Below are 15,516 nucleotides of genomic sequence, written 5' to 3' on the forward strand. Positions count from 1 at the left end.
TTTTTTTCATTGTTTTGCACACATAAATTTTATTTACATGCAAAAATTTGTTTTATGCGTCTTTAACCACCAATACAGGATATAGTCAATATACAGAAAAGCAAGGAAAATGGCCTTGAGAAAGAAAATTCTTTTGACAATCTAACCCTTTGGATAGCAGTTCTCTGTTTGGTTCTGTTGAGCTATGGGCTGGGTGCGTCCCTGGAGTGGTTTCTCATGTCTTATCCTCTGCACGGGGTTATCCTGCAGTTGAGAGTTTCCCAGCATGCCGAGCCGCTACCCACTTGCGGGCACCAGTTCATCCTTGTTTTCTACTCCTTGAAGCTGTTACATTACCTCCCCAAAGCCCTTCCCCTGGTGAAAACTCCCAGCCTGTGGGGCCTGTAGCCTGTGTGGAGAAGCAGTTGGACATGGCGCTGGGTCCTTGGCTATCTTGGACAGAAGCTCTTGGGGTCCAGCTTCTCAGGAGGCTACCACACCGCTTTGGTTGTGGAGATGACAGAACACACATGCTGCAAAGCTCCCCGAGTGTCCGTCAGTGCCACAGCGGGCAGTCCACCGATTGCTCAGTGCGAGGTCACGCACCTGGAAAGTAACCTGAGATGGATTTTATTTCCTTCATTTTCCTCCTTGCTTTGTTTTTTGCAGTTGCCAGTGGCAACACAATGATGCTGTACAGTTACCTTCATATATAACACTTTGTTTTCTTTCTGTTTGTCTTTCTCCCCACGTGTTCAGCTCCCTCAGGCTCAAAAGGTAATCTCTTTTCTGTCCCATCGAGTCATTCCCACAACTCGCCGCCGTGCATGTCCGTGGTGCTGCGCATTTGACTCTGTTCATGGCCAGTGAAAGGGTCCCCTCCTATGACTTCACAAGTCACAGTTGGGCAGGATCAGAGTGTCTCAGCCAGTGTTCATCCCCCACCCCCAACCCATTAGTCCTGCTGAAGAACACTCTCATGGCCAGGGCTTAAAGAGGGAATCCATATGTAAGAATTTTCTTTAAAAAAAACAATTATTAAATAATGTAGGTCAAGAGTAAGTTGGGTTCAAAGACAGCACCCCAGGGTTCCCTGGGATGGTCTCACTAGGAGAAAGATAATGCCAATTCATTTGTGCGCCTAGTGACCAAGTTTAAATTCTGGACCATTGACTCTACTCTGAAATATGAGTGGGCTTCATTAATTACAAAATTAGTTCCTGGGCTGGAGAAATCGCTCAGAGGTTAAAAGTACTAGTTGCTCTTCCGGAGGACCCAGTTTCAATTCCCAGAACCTACATGGAGACAGATAGCCATCTGTAACTCCAGTTCTAGGGGATATGATGCCCTCTTCTGGCTTCCTCTGGCACTGCATGCATTTGGCACACAAAACATTGATGTAGGCAAAACACCCATATACATAACATAAAAATAATAAATAAAAAGTCAAAAGTAGTTCCTTTTCTTGTCTATGGCCCATAATATCCAGAGAGCATCAGATCAGAGCCCACGCCAATGGCTAGACCCTTTCACTGGCCTTTTCATCGTGACTATGAGATAATCTCCATCCACCATCTAGACTGTCCTCTGTCCAGAAAGACTCCATGTGGTTTCAGTGATGGCTTTGCCTTGTTCCCTTGGCATGCTGTTGTATCCTAAGGACAGTTATGGTATTTGAAAAAAAAAATGTCACACCATGCCTGCTGCATTATCCTCATGTATTTCACAAATGTAATCTAGCCTTCCAGAAGACACAGCAGTTTCTGGTTACCAGATGTCGGTTAGTTTTGAGTCAAGAGTTAAGGTGTGGTGCCCGCATGAAACTGAGGCGACATCTTGAGACTTCCACATCAGAGCCCGGTACTTTGGGTCCTCCTCATGGAGATAGTACGCGCTGTTGTAGAAAAGACTGTCTGTTCAGACCATATGGACAGCTGAAGGTCTAGAACTCATACACAATTGCGCAGATATGTTTGAGGTATTTAAACAAGGCGAGGCAGGCTGGTGTGTGACTTGGCTTGTGGAAATGTTTGATTACACTTCAGTGCTATCACACAAGGACTGCACACTTCGTTAAACGTTTAAGTCATCCAGGATAGCAGCAGTTTCCAGAGTAAATATATGGTCGGAATCCAGACAGTTTACAAAGCTTGTTGTCGTTGACAGGACATACTTTCTTAATTGCCCACATTTTGAAAAAAAAAAATCTCATTTTCGAAAGAGACTTAACAAATAGAAAATGGAGCTGTTTTACCTACTGGCATTTAGTCAGTTCTACTGGTCCATATACAAAAGCGTTCCTGTAGGAGAATCCTCCAGAACTGGAATTGAAAAAGGCCAAGCAAACCAAGGCAGACTGAGGGAAGGGAGCAGCATTGCCAGGCTGTGGGATCTGTGATTCTCTGTGACGCTCACTTCTTGTCTCCATTTCTCCTGGTGTCGTTATCGACTCTGATCACGAGTTCTCCTAGAGGGACCTGCTTCTGTGCTCCTAGAACCCGAGTCAAGGAAGCTTCCTGCGTTGCTTGTTCAGTTCTTCCCCTATCTCCAGCAGATGGCAGACAGTCCAAAGGCCTTCTTTTGTAGCGCTGTCTAGCTACCAGAGAAGGGTTCTGCCTCCTAGTCCATGCGTGTTGTCTTTTTTTCCCTGCCAAAAAGGAGAAGGCACTTAGAGGTTTAGTATGGTGAGGTTCAAGGGGGAACACTGAGATGCAACTTTGTCACGTGAGGAGTTGATTAGAAATGTTAATGAACACTCACAAACAATGAGGTAGCATCTTGATGGGGGCTCTGAAGGGAGCTTGGGCACCGGCACCAGAGACAGAACAGCATGGTAAGGTCTCTGGAGAGAGGGATCAAAGTTCATGTGGCAGAAGGAAGTTTTTTCTTATAACTTTCTGGGCATGGGAGTGGTATCACGGCAAGAGCCTACAGCCAGGCTCTCTGATTCCTGGGCAGGAGGTAGGGAAGGGGTTTGGGAGCTTGGAATCTGGCCATCAGTATCTCTTTGGTGTAAATTCACTCCCCCAGGAAAGAGCCCGTGGCCTAGGGAGGTTTGCAGAAGAGAGTCAGTAGGGTGCCTGGGCGTCTGTAACATGGGAGCGGTGCTGAAAGGACCCATGGCCTGTGCAGCAGTTGGAGCCTAGCATGGCATTCTTGCAATACATACCGTAGGAACCACATGAAGAGTTAAAGTCTATTTCAAATGGTTTCATAATCCTGGGGACAGATTCTGTGGGGGGGGGGGGTGGAAATGGAAAGGAAAAAGAAAAAGAAAGAAAAGAAAAAGAAAAAAACCTCAGCTCCGGAGAAACCCTTTGTGTATAAACCTCAGCGATCTGGGCTGCAGCGTTTAGAAGGGAATATCCCCTTAACTGGGGCGTCCTCTATGTCTAGGCTTGCGTTACCCTCCCCTTCCCATTCATTTCCCTCCCTTTCCCTAGAGTTACATCACTGACACCTTTGCTAGAAGAAAGAGGCTCTTGTAAGCCTCTGCTTCCTTCAGATGTCCAGGCTTGCAGATGGACCAGTGGAGGATGCACTGGTTTTCTTCCGAGGCTCCATCCATCTATGACAGTGGGCAAGTTACCAAAGCTCTCGAGGCTCCGAGGGCTCATCACTACTTAATGAGAATATCAGACTGCTTCTCCAGTTTGGCTACACACGTCATTTCTCTATCTCTGTCTGGCACGGGGATAGCCTATGCAAGACACTTAAGGCATGCAGAGTTCCAGCAACTATTTCATGTTGTTGCTGACACGCCAGAGCTGATCCAGGGAGCATTTATGTGCAAGGTGGTGATCTGGGACCCTGCATGTTGTCTGTTGCCCCAACGCAAACCTAAGGGACAGGGAGAACTGACAGAAGAGCCCAGCAGACCTGCAGCGCTCCCAGCCCCTCCTTAGCCACTCTGTGTGTCTGGGCTCCACCTGTTCCAAAACAGTTAGACATGGAGTCTGAAAGACCCAAAGCAAAGGTGCCTGCAGGGGTCTTTTTTTCTTTTTTGTTTTTTGTCAAGTACTATCGACATTACCCATTGGTCTTGCCACCGCGGACATGGTTAAAAAGAGTTCTTTGCAAACCCAGAAGTTTGTTATGCTGTGGGTGAAGGGAAGCAGGCCAGCCTCTGTGCCTTTGGCCCTCTTGTCTGATGCGGTCATGAGCACAGGCATTGGACCTTATGGCACCGACATTTGTACTGTTTCTGTTAGAAGATGCCTTGGTATCATCTACAACTGTTTTCTCTATGCGTAGTCACTTCTCTGTTAACATGCCTATCTTAATCTCTTGACTTGTCTACAACTAAATATGTCCCACACGGGAGTCCTTCTTGTGTTTGGTGTAGCAGGCATTAATGATGGTAGCTCCTAAGTTATGGTTTCAAAACTGAGGGTGTTCCAATATGCCTCTTTTAAACTACCATAGCAGTTTTGTCGAACAGGAATTGGGATTTTTTTTTTTTTTTGCCTGTAACTGTTAAGCATTGCCAAGCTAATTTTTGGCTCGATAAATTTCAATTCTTGATATAGCATTGGGGTGACAACAGCTGTTGATAAACCCAGAGAATGTTGACCATTTCTACCAAATATGTAACTCCTGGATTTATGAAGCTATGTGCATCTTACACAGTCTACCCCATGGGTCTTTTCTCATTGGCCAAAGCTGAACCTGTTTTCCCAGTGAAACTCTGGGGAGAGAGCTCCACACACACAAGGTTTGCCTTTGAGAACTTTCGTTTCCTTCAACACAGTTACTTCTTCTGGAAAAGATAGATGAGAGCTTGCATTTTATAATGATCACTTAAAAAAAAATACAAAGCTGTTTCTAAGTGCCCGGTCAGGCTGTTGGACTGATTGCCCTTTGATTCCACGAGGTTCTGGCTCCAGGCACTGCACAGACGTGCTCACTCACGGTTAATTGAACATATGTGACCTTGAGCATCTAGTCAGATGGACCTAAACTTGGACATTTGGGTGGGTTACCTTGTCCAGACACTAATACCTGTGACCTTTTATTTATACAGCCTTTTGCCCCAAACTATTTCTTGGCGGTTTCCTGGGTGCGCTGTCTTGCCTAGGGGTGTTTTAGTTAATATCAGCCTGAGAAGTTGGAGAAGGCATACACATTTTTCTTCCAACCATAGTGAAAGCAGATCCCATCTCTAATCCTGTTTGGAACAGCAATTGATGCATTCAGGACTTCACAGTATGGCAAAATGCTCCCAGTTTAATGGCCTGGCCGTGGGTTTTGTTCCCTGTTAGGAACAGCTTAACTTGCCTTCCTGAACAAACACAGCAGGGGTCAGGATCTGTTGTTCTGTGCCTGCTGTGATATTCTGTGCTGCTTAACTTGAATGAGGGACTGCATAAATTAACTTCTTAAATGGAGGTCCAGTTTGGCTCTTTCTCTCTGAATAAACTGTTTCATTAATCTCCCCACACCCCGAGGTAAATGGAACCCTGAATCCGTTTGCACTTCCTTCTATGTACATATATTTGGGGGTGGGAGGGGATAAATGGAAGCACTCATCTGAAGGCTTTCTTACAATGTTTCGGGGGGCTACATGGCAGTGTTCAGTTATCTAAAGTAAGCCTGTTTATCTTCCTCCTTCCCGCTCTTCCTCCTTTCTTTTTTCCCTTCCCTCCCCTTTCTCTTCCCTTCCCTTCCCTATTTCCTTCCTCCCTCTTCTTTATTCTTCTATTCATCTTGTTTTTTAGGCACAAACTTGGGGGGAGGTAAGAATATGGCCGGCCTCCTACCTTGGTGTAATTGGCTTTCAGTGATTGAAGGACATTGCTTGTCCTTCTGCAACACTTTTACATTCTGTCCATTGAACTGCTGAATTAATTGCTATAGAATATAGAAAATAGAAAGTTCACAAAGTAGCTCTTTGGTAGAACTGCGTGCAGGTCTGGTGAATTCCATGCCTGTTGCAGCTGCTTGCAAGCCTTGCGAATGTAGTAAGGGGCGCCTTGGTGATGCAGTAACTACTTACCTTTGTTCCTGCCTTCTTCCTCTGCTTGCCTTTTATGTAAAAGTTTATTGGTTTTGACAACCCTGTTCCTGTCCAAATCATTTACTATTTTAGAGGGATATAGCACCGAAGAGGAGGAGAGCTTCCCAAACCTCACATTCAAGTGCATCTGTATGACATCTTCCCTGTGGCCATGTCCTGGTGTGTGTGTTACAGCAGACTATTAAAGACATGGTTTCCTACCAGGCGCAGCCACTTATTGCTGCAGCCTGAACACCCAGATGAATCAGAAGGGTGGTTGCAAGTTCTAGGCTTCCCAACCTAGAGAACTCTTCCAAAACCCCAACAAACAAGATAGAAACCAAAAAACAAAATTAAACCCCACAAAAACCCAGAGCAGCCTTACCTTCTCCCCCACCCCCACCCACGGTCCTAGAGAAGTTGGGCAAGTCTCTTACCATTGAGCTTACTGCAGCCCCAGGCCTCTTTTAAACATCTTTTCCTTTGAGACTGGATCTTCTCTCTAGCTTAGGTTGGCCTTGATCATGGCCTAGGCAGAATTATGTTCCTGTGCTTCCACACCCAGCTGCTACCTGCATTTCTTACTGAAAGTAAATTATCCGTCAATGTTAGACACCTTATACCATGTGTCTCCTTGTGACTTTACCCCATTTTCATATTTTTGTGAGCATCTGGGTGTTTATGCACTACTTTAGAATCAAAATAGAAAATGCAGGGTTTTAATAAAGGTAAGCATTAAAAGGCACTTTAGCATTGTACATTCAAATATTGTCGATGTGTGTCAAAATACTTTATACTTGCTTGCAGTGATCTAATAATCTATTTTTTCAGATTCTAACTTAAACTCGCCCATGACTTGCAATTTTATTTATAAGAAGGAAAATAAGAGCCAAAGCATTTTTTAAAAAATAGGAAAATAGCTATAGGGTCATTAAAATTCCCAAAAGATGGTATAGTAAGAACATTGAAAATTAGGTTAAAAGGTTAATAGTGGCTATTTCCTGGTGGCAGAAAAACAAGGATTTATTTGCTTTACCAGTAATATATTTGTATGCTTTTAATCTTATACAATAAACACTATTTTCATGGCGTACTAATTATATTCATACTAATACACTAGCTGTCTTACTTTTTGGTGTGAGCATGTGATGTGTATGTATGTGTGTGAGATAGATAGATAGATAGATAGGCAGATTAATAGATGATAGATAAATAGATGATAGATAGATAGATAGATAGATGGTAGATAGTTGACAGAGAGATAGGTAGATGTCAGATAGATAGATAGAAAGATAGACAGACAAGTAGGTAGATAGATGATAGATAGATAGATGATGGATACAGAGAGAGAGAGAGAGAGAGAGAGAGAGAGAGAGAGAGAGAGAGAGAGAGAGAGGAGACAGAGAGAGGATATGTAGAACATGCAGAGGCCAGAGGCAGATGCTGGTTGTCTTCTTCTTGCCCTAACTGCTTACTCTGTTGAGACAGAGTTGCTAATCGACCTGGACTGATTGACTCCCAAATTCTCCTGTTTCTGTGCACCAAACGCAGGGGTTACGGGCACATGCACGTGCTGGAGATTTGAACTCTCATCTTCCTGCTTGCAGAACAAGTTCTCTTACCCACAAAGGCAGCTCGCCATCCCCTGCATTGCTCATAATACTTTATAATAAGACTGACAAAGTTTAACATAGTATTTGTTGAGTTTAGCTTTCTTCAGAAAAAAAGGGAACAATGGGAATCCCAAGCTGAAGATACAGTGTTTCACGGTAGAGATAGCTAGACTCGGAAGGGTCATGAACAGGGGTTGTCTGGTTGCCTCCTATGGGAAAATTCTCGCTGTAACTGTATTTGTTAGTAATCTTTACCTCTTGCTGGAAAGAGTAACTATTTAGGAAGACAGTCAGTCTAAGGCCTGGTCCCCAAGGGATGCTTAGGGGAAGACTGAGCTGGGCCTAGGATGCTTCACAATGATTACACTCAGCAGGTCACTTCCCCCTCCCCCTCCTCTGTTTCCCACACACCTGGCTTATGCTTCTTGGATTTGGAGAAGAGCTACTTGGCTGAGAGGTGTGCAAATAAAGTTGAGTTTGCTTGGAAAACGAACTGATATTGTAATTCTTCTTTTTGCGCTCCCCATGAGACAAGTGCATTCTTGCTGCAGAGGTGGACGCCCTGCCTTGTGCTTCAAGAGGCAAGTTCCCAGACTGAGGGAGGTACAGTTAAGGCCTGAAACATCTTTCCCAGGCCACAGTATCTTTCTCATTGTCAGACTAGGATAGGACAAGGTAATAACCCTCTATAGGGCTTTCTGCAGTGTATGCATAGCCCTTGCCCAGGGCCCAGCTCCCTAAGGGCTCCATTAGATGTTAAGCCAATAGTTTACCTCTGCAGGACTTGTAGCATTGCAGATAACTCCAGTTACACCCTACCTTGTTCAGTGGATCTTCGTGATGTTTTTGAAGATACGCACTAGAACTCGGTAAGTAGGCACCTGAAAAACCAAGAATTGATCTCGAAATCTGTAATATCTCAAGACGTTTTGATCCCCAGCTTGGTTTTTGAAAGTTTTGGAAGTGTCTAAAGAAGTCAAAGTCTAGTTTCAAGAATTTCCATTTCTTTAAGAAGTGTGAATGTTTAATGCATTATTTGCATCAAGCCTATGATGAACTATGACCCCCTAGAAGTGAAGAGAAAAGCACCCTGAGCCGCCTCTATTCAGCAAGACAAACTGCTTTTCCCTCTGAAAGTCAAGGAGCATCCGAGTAGGCACAATGCCATTCTGCAAAGCTGTTTCATTTGACTTGTGCTTACATCCGTGCAGAAATGCGACCACCCCTTCCTTCTGTATAGAAAGGAAAACAGAGTGGGAAGAAAAACTGACTTTGTGACTTGGGACATCACAGCAATGTCATGCCATCACCAACCAACAGGGCAAGTTTGATGGGACATCTCTAGATGACTAGGATTCTGGCTTCCTTGCTTCCAGATGCAATTCTGAGAGTTGCTTCTATTGTTTCAAGTGAAATTTGAACTCAAATAACTGGATTACTGTTTGAAGTCCCTTCTGTGCGCTGGTAGACTCAGAATCACATGATATCCCAGTTGCATTTGCTGGAAAAGTGGTTTATGAATCTCAACTTTTTGGTTGATCAAGTCTTGGAAGATGTGCCCTTTAAAAGATTGCTACATGGACTGCCTTAATGAAACAACTAAACCTTGAAAATACATGGACTTGGGTAAGGAGTATATTTCTTTGCTGCATCATAAAGAGAATATAAAAAGACCATTCTTATATGGAGGTAAATCAAGAGCAATACCATTCAATGGTTGCTTTGATGTAAACTTTCAAATATGATCTATTATTAACCTACTTTCACTAGTCCTCACAGGAGGATATTTCTTTTTGTTTTGTTTTGTTTTTCGAAACAGTGTTTCTCTGTGTAGCATTGGAGCCTGGCCTGACACTAGCTCTGTAGACCAGGCTGGCCCGAAACTCACAAAGATCCACCTGCCTCTGCCTCCCAAGTGTTGGGATTATGGATGTGTGCTCTCACCACCTAGCTAGGAGGGTATTTCTTCTTTGACATATAAACCTAATAACGCCACAGTCACTGCGGAGAAAGCGCCAACTACTCACCCATTGGCATAGCCTACCCACTTCTTTTGGCATAATTTTTATATAAAATAAATCCAGTTTTCATTGTCATGATTCATCATGTTTTATTACAAACCGAGAGTCCACCTGTCAATCAAGTCTGCTCATAGTTCAGCTGCCCAATCATTTTCCTGGTCATTTTATTCATTTCTCAGGCCCCTAGGGAGTGGATCTATGTAGTCTTGTCCCCCATGAGAAACAAATGTGGCTATGGGTGAGTTGCAGACACCGAGCCTAGGGATTCGACTGAAATGACCCTGGTGGGGGGGAAGGAACTGGAGCAATTGTGCAATTCTTTAAAGTCCTGCTGTGATGTTCAAAAACAAAAGCTAGATGTTTATCCCATCCCAATTAACTCAGAGGATTTGGAGACAGCTCAACCAAGTTTCATGAGGTAGAATAATGTCGGGCAAAGATTAATGCCATGCTATGGATTTTCTTTTTTCCAGAAATGACTCAAAGACTTGAACCACTTGCTGACTCGTGGGCTTTTTGCTTGCATTGCACCCACCCCTATCTGCCCAGGCCTGGAATGCATTTGGTGATTTGGAGGCTGGGTATCACTGCAACAGCTCTCCTTTCTTCCCAGCTCCCTGCCTCCATAGCAACCGCCTCCCTATTGCCCATCACCCCAACCTCCTCTAATAGGCATAAGTTATCCTTAACCACACCAGTTATTTCCTGAGCCATGGTTAGCTCTGGGACCCATCATGCTCTCTTATGAGACAAAGGAAAACTATTCTTTTTTTTTTTTTAATGTGACTCAAATGGAGAGACCAAGTTCAAATTCACCGGAGCAATAAATGAGTTTGGAAGAGACCTGTAAGCATCTCTCCATAACCTGGGATGGTCCTCATGGGGTTAGCTGCACATGACAGGGGTACTACACCCTATGCTAGGTGACTGGTTGGTAATTCTGCTTTATATTTCAAGAACTCTTAAGGGCTCTTTCTGTTTTAAGAATGATTTATTAGTTGTCTCTTTCGTTGTGTTCTAAGCTCCTGAAGGCAAAACATGACATTTTACACCCTTAACAAAAGGATTCTGGGGGTAGAATGATTTGTGCTTGATCTCCAGAAACTAAATCTGTGTCTTTACCCTCCACTCTGCTGCCTTCTGATTATTTTAGCTTTGATTGTTTTCATGTGCGGAATGGGTGCAGACAATGTTGAAGGTTCGTGTGAGGGTTAGATCTAGAACCACATGGATATAAAGCATGGCAGTGGGCATGCCCAGAGAGTGGGATGGATTGATAGGGGCGGGGGGAGCAGGGGTGAAAGGAAGGAGAAATAACAAACACATTGATTCAAAAGCCTGAAACCCAGTTTGGATGTTGATTTGGGTCTGTTTGTTTGAAGTCGCAGTTTTCAACCCAGTTGGTTTTAAAAGTGAAGTCATTTTCCTTATTACTGTGGCATGGGCTGGGCAGCATGCAGTGTTTGCTTCCAGCAGCAGCGACTTCATAGGTGCCAGCTCATCAGAGAGTCCTGTACTGTCAGGCTAAGCACACTGACTGGAGACACGATGCACGCAGGCATGAAGCAACGGAGCCAGCATCTTGTCCGAGTTCTGCTTCTACCTCTGCATGGTTGCTTTCCTCTCTGAGCCCCCTGTACAAAATAAACAAAAGGATGATGCTAGGATAGATTCCCGCAAGGACTGTTTGCGGAGCGTTTTTGTGTGTTAGGCTCTCTGCTGAAAGCGTCGAGGAAAACTAGGCTCTTTTCCTTCTGCTCTGAGTTCACAGGCACTACGCAATTTCCGTGTCTCTTCCAGCCATCGTGTTCAGAGACTTAGCTGTATTAACAGTTTGCACAGATTTGGGCCTAGATGGTATCTTTGGTTGTAGAGTAAATATGATTATCTTTGTAGTGGAGTTAAGGACATCTGGTTCCCATTTCCACTTAGTTAGGGAAGGTTTTATGGAGGAAGCCACGTTTCAGGGGGTCTTTAAACAAGGGGAAGGTTTTGTCCCAGGGCCCCACAGCTCCGACTGTTGGCTGTGTTTTCAGGCATCTATTTGGGAGGTGTCTTAACCACGTTTGTGAAATTATGAATGTTTGGCCACACCAGGGGGTCGGTTGTGTGTCAGGCTCACCATGAGCATTGGCCCAAATCCAATGCTCCGTGGTCATTCCTATTGTCATTCCCGGGCACTCTGGAAATAAGCAGGTCACTCCTAATTAACAAACAAAGCAGTCTCCAAGACAGCTTTCAGATATGTTAATCAGATGCTAATCAGTAGTTTTCTCTTGACCATGGATTTATTTATAGATGTGTTCCTGGTCAAAGACAGCATGCTGATGCTATTGAAATGTTTGCTTATAAACTATATTCCCTGCTTAATGGCTTTTATCTTAGAATCACTGGGAAAGAGAAACAGCATCGACATTTTCCTAAATAATAGCTATTTTCTTACCAGAGTGATTCTAGATTTTTCTTAAAGCTGTTCCAACTCTCATTCAGCATTATCATTCACAAAGTTGTCTTTAGGTTGTTAAAAAGAGAAAGAAAACAAATAACTTCAGCCATCCAGTTTATACACGATGCAGCTCAAGTTCAAAGAGAGTCCTGTGCTTCCTTTTGTATTTAGACAATGTAGTATAAAGCAAAGTCTCATCGCAATTCAGCATCTCCCATGCAAGCAACAGTGACTCATTTCAAAGAAATAAACCAGAAACTGTCTTAGACAAAAGCAAATTAACATTTAAGTATCACTCTTATGGGTTGAAAGGCTATAATTTACCAAGACAATCAAGGGCAGAGTAAGAGGAAATTTTGCTTAAAGTTTATTTATTTCGTATTTACTTTTTATTCTTCCACTTTCATTTTGCAAGAGCCTTGTGTTATTTAGGATTCAGGCATCTTGCAACAGCGTTGGAAAATGCCCTGTACAGCCGGAATCTAAACAGTGTTGGGTCTTCATAATCTGCCTAGATTTTTAAGGGGAAGGTGCTATTCTGGAGGGCGTCATAAATGGATGCTTTGTGTCGCCTGCGCAGAATCAGCTCCTTTTCAAGAAAGGAAAGATTTGCCTCTCTTCACTTCTCACTGTAAATACTCATGAAGACCACAGTGTGTTTACCCTAGGCTATGAAAACTGTGTTCTGGTGGCATTTTCAGTATCAGTGTGTTCCCAAGATTGCTATAGCAGGTTATTTTTTATCTTTGTATAGAAAGGGATTTAAATGCATGACTTAGGACTTAAAAGTGTTTTAAATAATGCATTTTTAGTTTGGCAGCATTAATCTTCACCACAGGTGTGTGCTGCTAAGGGGTGTACTTATGCAGTGTTCTTTCTAGAGGAGGCTTTAGGGAAAGCCTACTTGCTGTTCAAACTTTCAGTCACACAGAAAGGAAATCAAAAAAAATATATATACTCACCATTCAGATTCAAGATTAGAAATTGTTATAATATCCACTTAAAAGTTTTATTTTTTTTTATTTGAAGAGCCATTTTGATGGTATGAAATGTCATCAAAATTGAAGGGTGTGCCACGGCTGACTGTTCTTCTGTGGAACACGATGGCGCTCATTGGCAGCTCTGCCGTGAATATCTTCCTGTGGGGAATCCTGGCTCTTAGTCGTAGACCTCAGAGTACAGCCCTTCTGCCTCAGTTTTCACAACTGCCCCCTGAACCTCTCTTTCTGGTGCAGGAGTGCCCCCCTTATTCCTAGCACCTGCTCCCTGGACCTGTGCTGATCCTCCGGGGAAGCCATGCATTGCATCTGCACCGTGGCAAAAACTCCTTTGCTAGATAAATTTCTGCAGATACTACTTGGATTGTAGTCTCTGATTTCTGCTGACATTTGTGTTCTTCTTGTCTATGCAAATGTTGCTTTATGAGTGCCTGTATCTGCACAACATGGAGGCATCACTGCTGTGTGCGTTTAAAAATCTAGATACATAGTTTCCTGCTCCGTGTATGCTTCTGCTGGTTGATTTTCTGAATGTCTGGATTTATCTAGACTCTCTGTGAGATGGTCATTTAGGCTTTGAAAGAGCTTACACATGGACTTGGGTTCTGGAATTAGAACACAAATGCCCAGAAAAATATTTTTAATTATCTATAAATATATATTTGTAGTCTACTTCCATACCACCCTAAATGCCCCCCATGTCATCAGACTATGTGTGTATCTATACATTACCATCCTCCACCATGGAAAGAGAGTCTTTGTGATCTACTAGTAAGACCAGCCATTCCTTCCCTTTCCCATTTCCAAGGGGGCTTTTTAGATCCTAAGTAGAATGTTAATTAATCAATATTTAGGTATTCACATTCACAGAAAGCATGTCCAAGCTGACCTCTATTAAACAATCAGAAAGAGGAAATCAAAGATTATGAGAGTAAAGCCTACAGCCTGAGCCAGTGTTGGTATCAGACAAACAAGCTGTCTGACCCTGTCTCTTTTGTCACCCGTGAAAGGACTTTGAGAGCCTTGGCCAACTGAAGGCTGTCCCCGTCCTCACCAGGGTCGTTTCTGCACTAAACACAGCCTACGAAACTAGTGTGTCCCTGCTACATTCCTCTCCTAGATCCCAATTTGATAGTAAAGATAGTTGTGCTAACAGAAGGTAGTAGGACATATTTGGTGGCAGTGGCAGGCGACAGACATACAGAGCACTTGCTGAAGGCTAGAGATGGATAGGTCCAGATGTTTCACCATGAAGTGTCAGCTGCACCACCTGCTCCTGTCCACCTTTGCTGAGCCTGCTTCTCTGTTCTCCCAGTGCTGTGACTTGTCCAGAAACCATTTTAGTGACTCTCGGGGACTTTCTGTGTAGGGTAAAATGGAGACTATGGGTGACACGCGTTTTGGCCCTGTTCACAAGTCCCATCATTTTGTACCACCCAGAACGTGGCCTCCTGGAACTCCCAAGTACTCAAAGACTTCCTGGGCCTTCAAAAAGAATGGAAAACAGATAGCTTCCCCCTGTTCAAGCTGCACTTGAGAAAGTGAGTCTAAGGGACTTGACTTTTTCTGGGATTCCTGGTTGCATTCCCCACCTCCACACCAGTAAATAGGCAGTTATTTTCCATTCAAAATGCCTCACTTGGTATTCAGAGATGCACACAGCTGTGTTTTCCTACCTCTAAGTACTATTCCCTTCCTGTCAAGGCAGAAGTTTTTTGACAGAACTAATAGTTAACGCAGCTTGTGCTTCATCTAGGTAGGTATTAAATAACAGCGGCTGCCTTTGAAATCTGTTTTTACTGGAAAAGCTCATACTTTGCAAATGGCTTTTTAATCTCCCCGGGCAGTGTGCCTGCAATTCACATAGACTACCGCTAGATGGCAACAGTGTCCTTTGACAGAGTGTTAAGGGCTATCAATTGTGGATGCTGAAAGAAACGGCAGAAAAGTGGCTTTGTTCTTAAGCATTATACTTGTGTATAAAATATCTATGTATGGTAGTATTATGAATTTATACCATACTCTCCGCTAATTTAGTCAGTGTGTTGATCAACTTCAGTAAGCAAAGCAGAGGAACGGAGGAGTGAAATATAGAAGAAATACTATATTGGAAGAGAGTAAGTGAATTAGCCTTTCCCTTGGCAGAGAGCCAGTCTTCCCTGCAGAGTTTGCCATTGTGCACAACCTCCCGGTTCAGTCTCAGCCTCCAGGGCTGAGCAGATCTGCCAGGAGACTCTGCTACACCCACCTGGCAGTCCTCGAATGCGCTGCCAAGCATACTGCCCTTAACTCACTTGAGTGCCCAGCTCACCTCCTCCCTGGGGCTTGGCACCATCCCCAGGGCATCAGGCTGCAGGAGAAACAGTATCCTGTCACTGGCCCCTTCAGTTCCTTCTGAATGGAGATGTAAAAAGGGCAAGGCAGACAGATGTCCTTCCAAAGCAGCCGCTGCTCAGTAGCCACC

General features: G+C 43.8%; 1 protein-coding gene across 2 annotated transcripts in view; it reads left to right on the plus strand.

Annotated features, from left to right (window-relative positions):
• Positions 1 to 15,516, plus strand: part of Cacna2d3 (calcium voltage-gated channel auxiliary subunit alpha2delta 3) — an 837,667-nt gene that overhangs the window by 604,198 nt on the left and 217,953 nt on the right. Inside the window, exon 14 of one of the 2 annotated variants that reach the window (XM_048421249.3) lies at positions 739 to 756. The exons of the other annotated variant lie outside the window; for it this stretch is intronic. Coding sequence (XP_048277206.1) covers positions 739 to 756 — 18 coding nt within the window. The remainder of the gene's footprint in view (positions 1 to 738; positions 757 to 15,516) is intronic. 2 annotated transcript variants of the gene reach the window in all.

Source organism: Myodes glareolus, chromosome 5 (assembly GCF_982192425.1).
Source record: "Myodes glareolus chromosome 5, mMyoGla1.1, whole genome shotgun sequence".
Taxonomy (NCBI): domain Eukaryota; kingdom Metazoa; phylum Chordata; class Mammalia; order Rodentia; family Cricetidae; genus Myodes; species Myodes glareolus.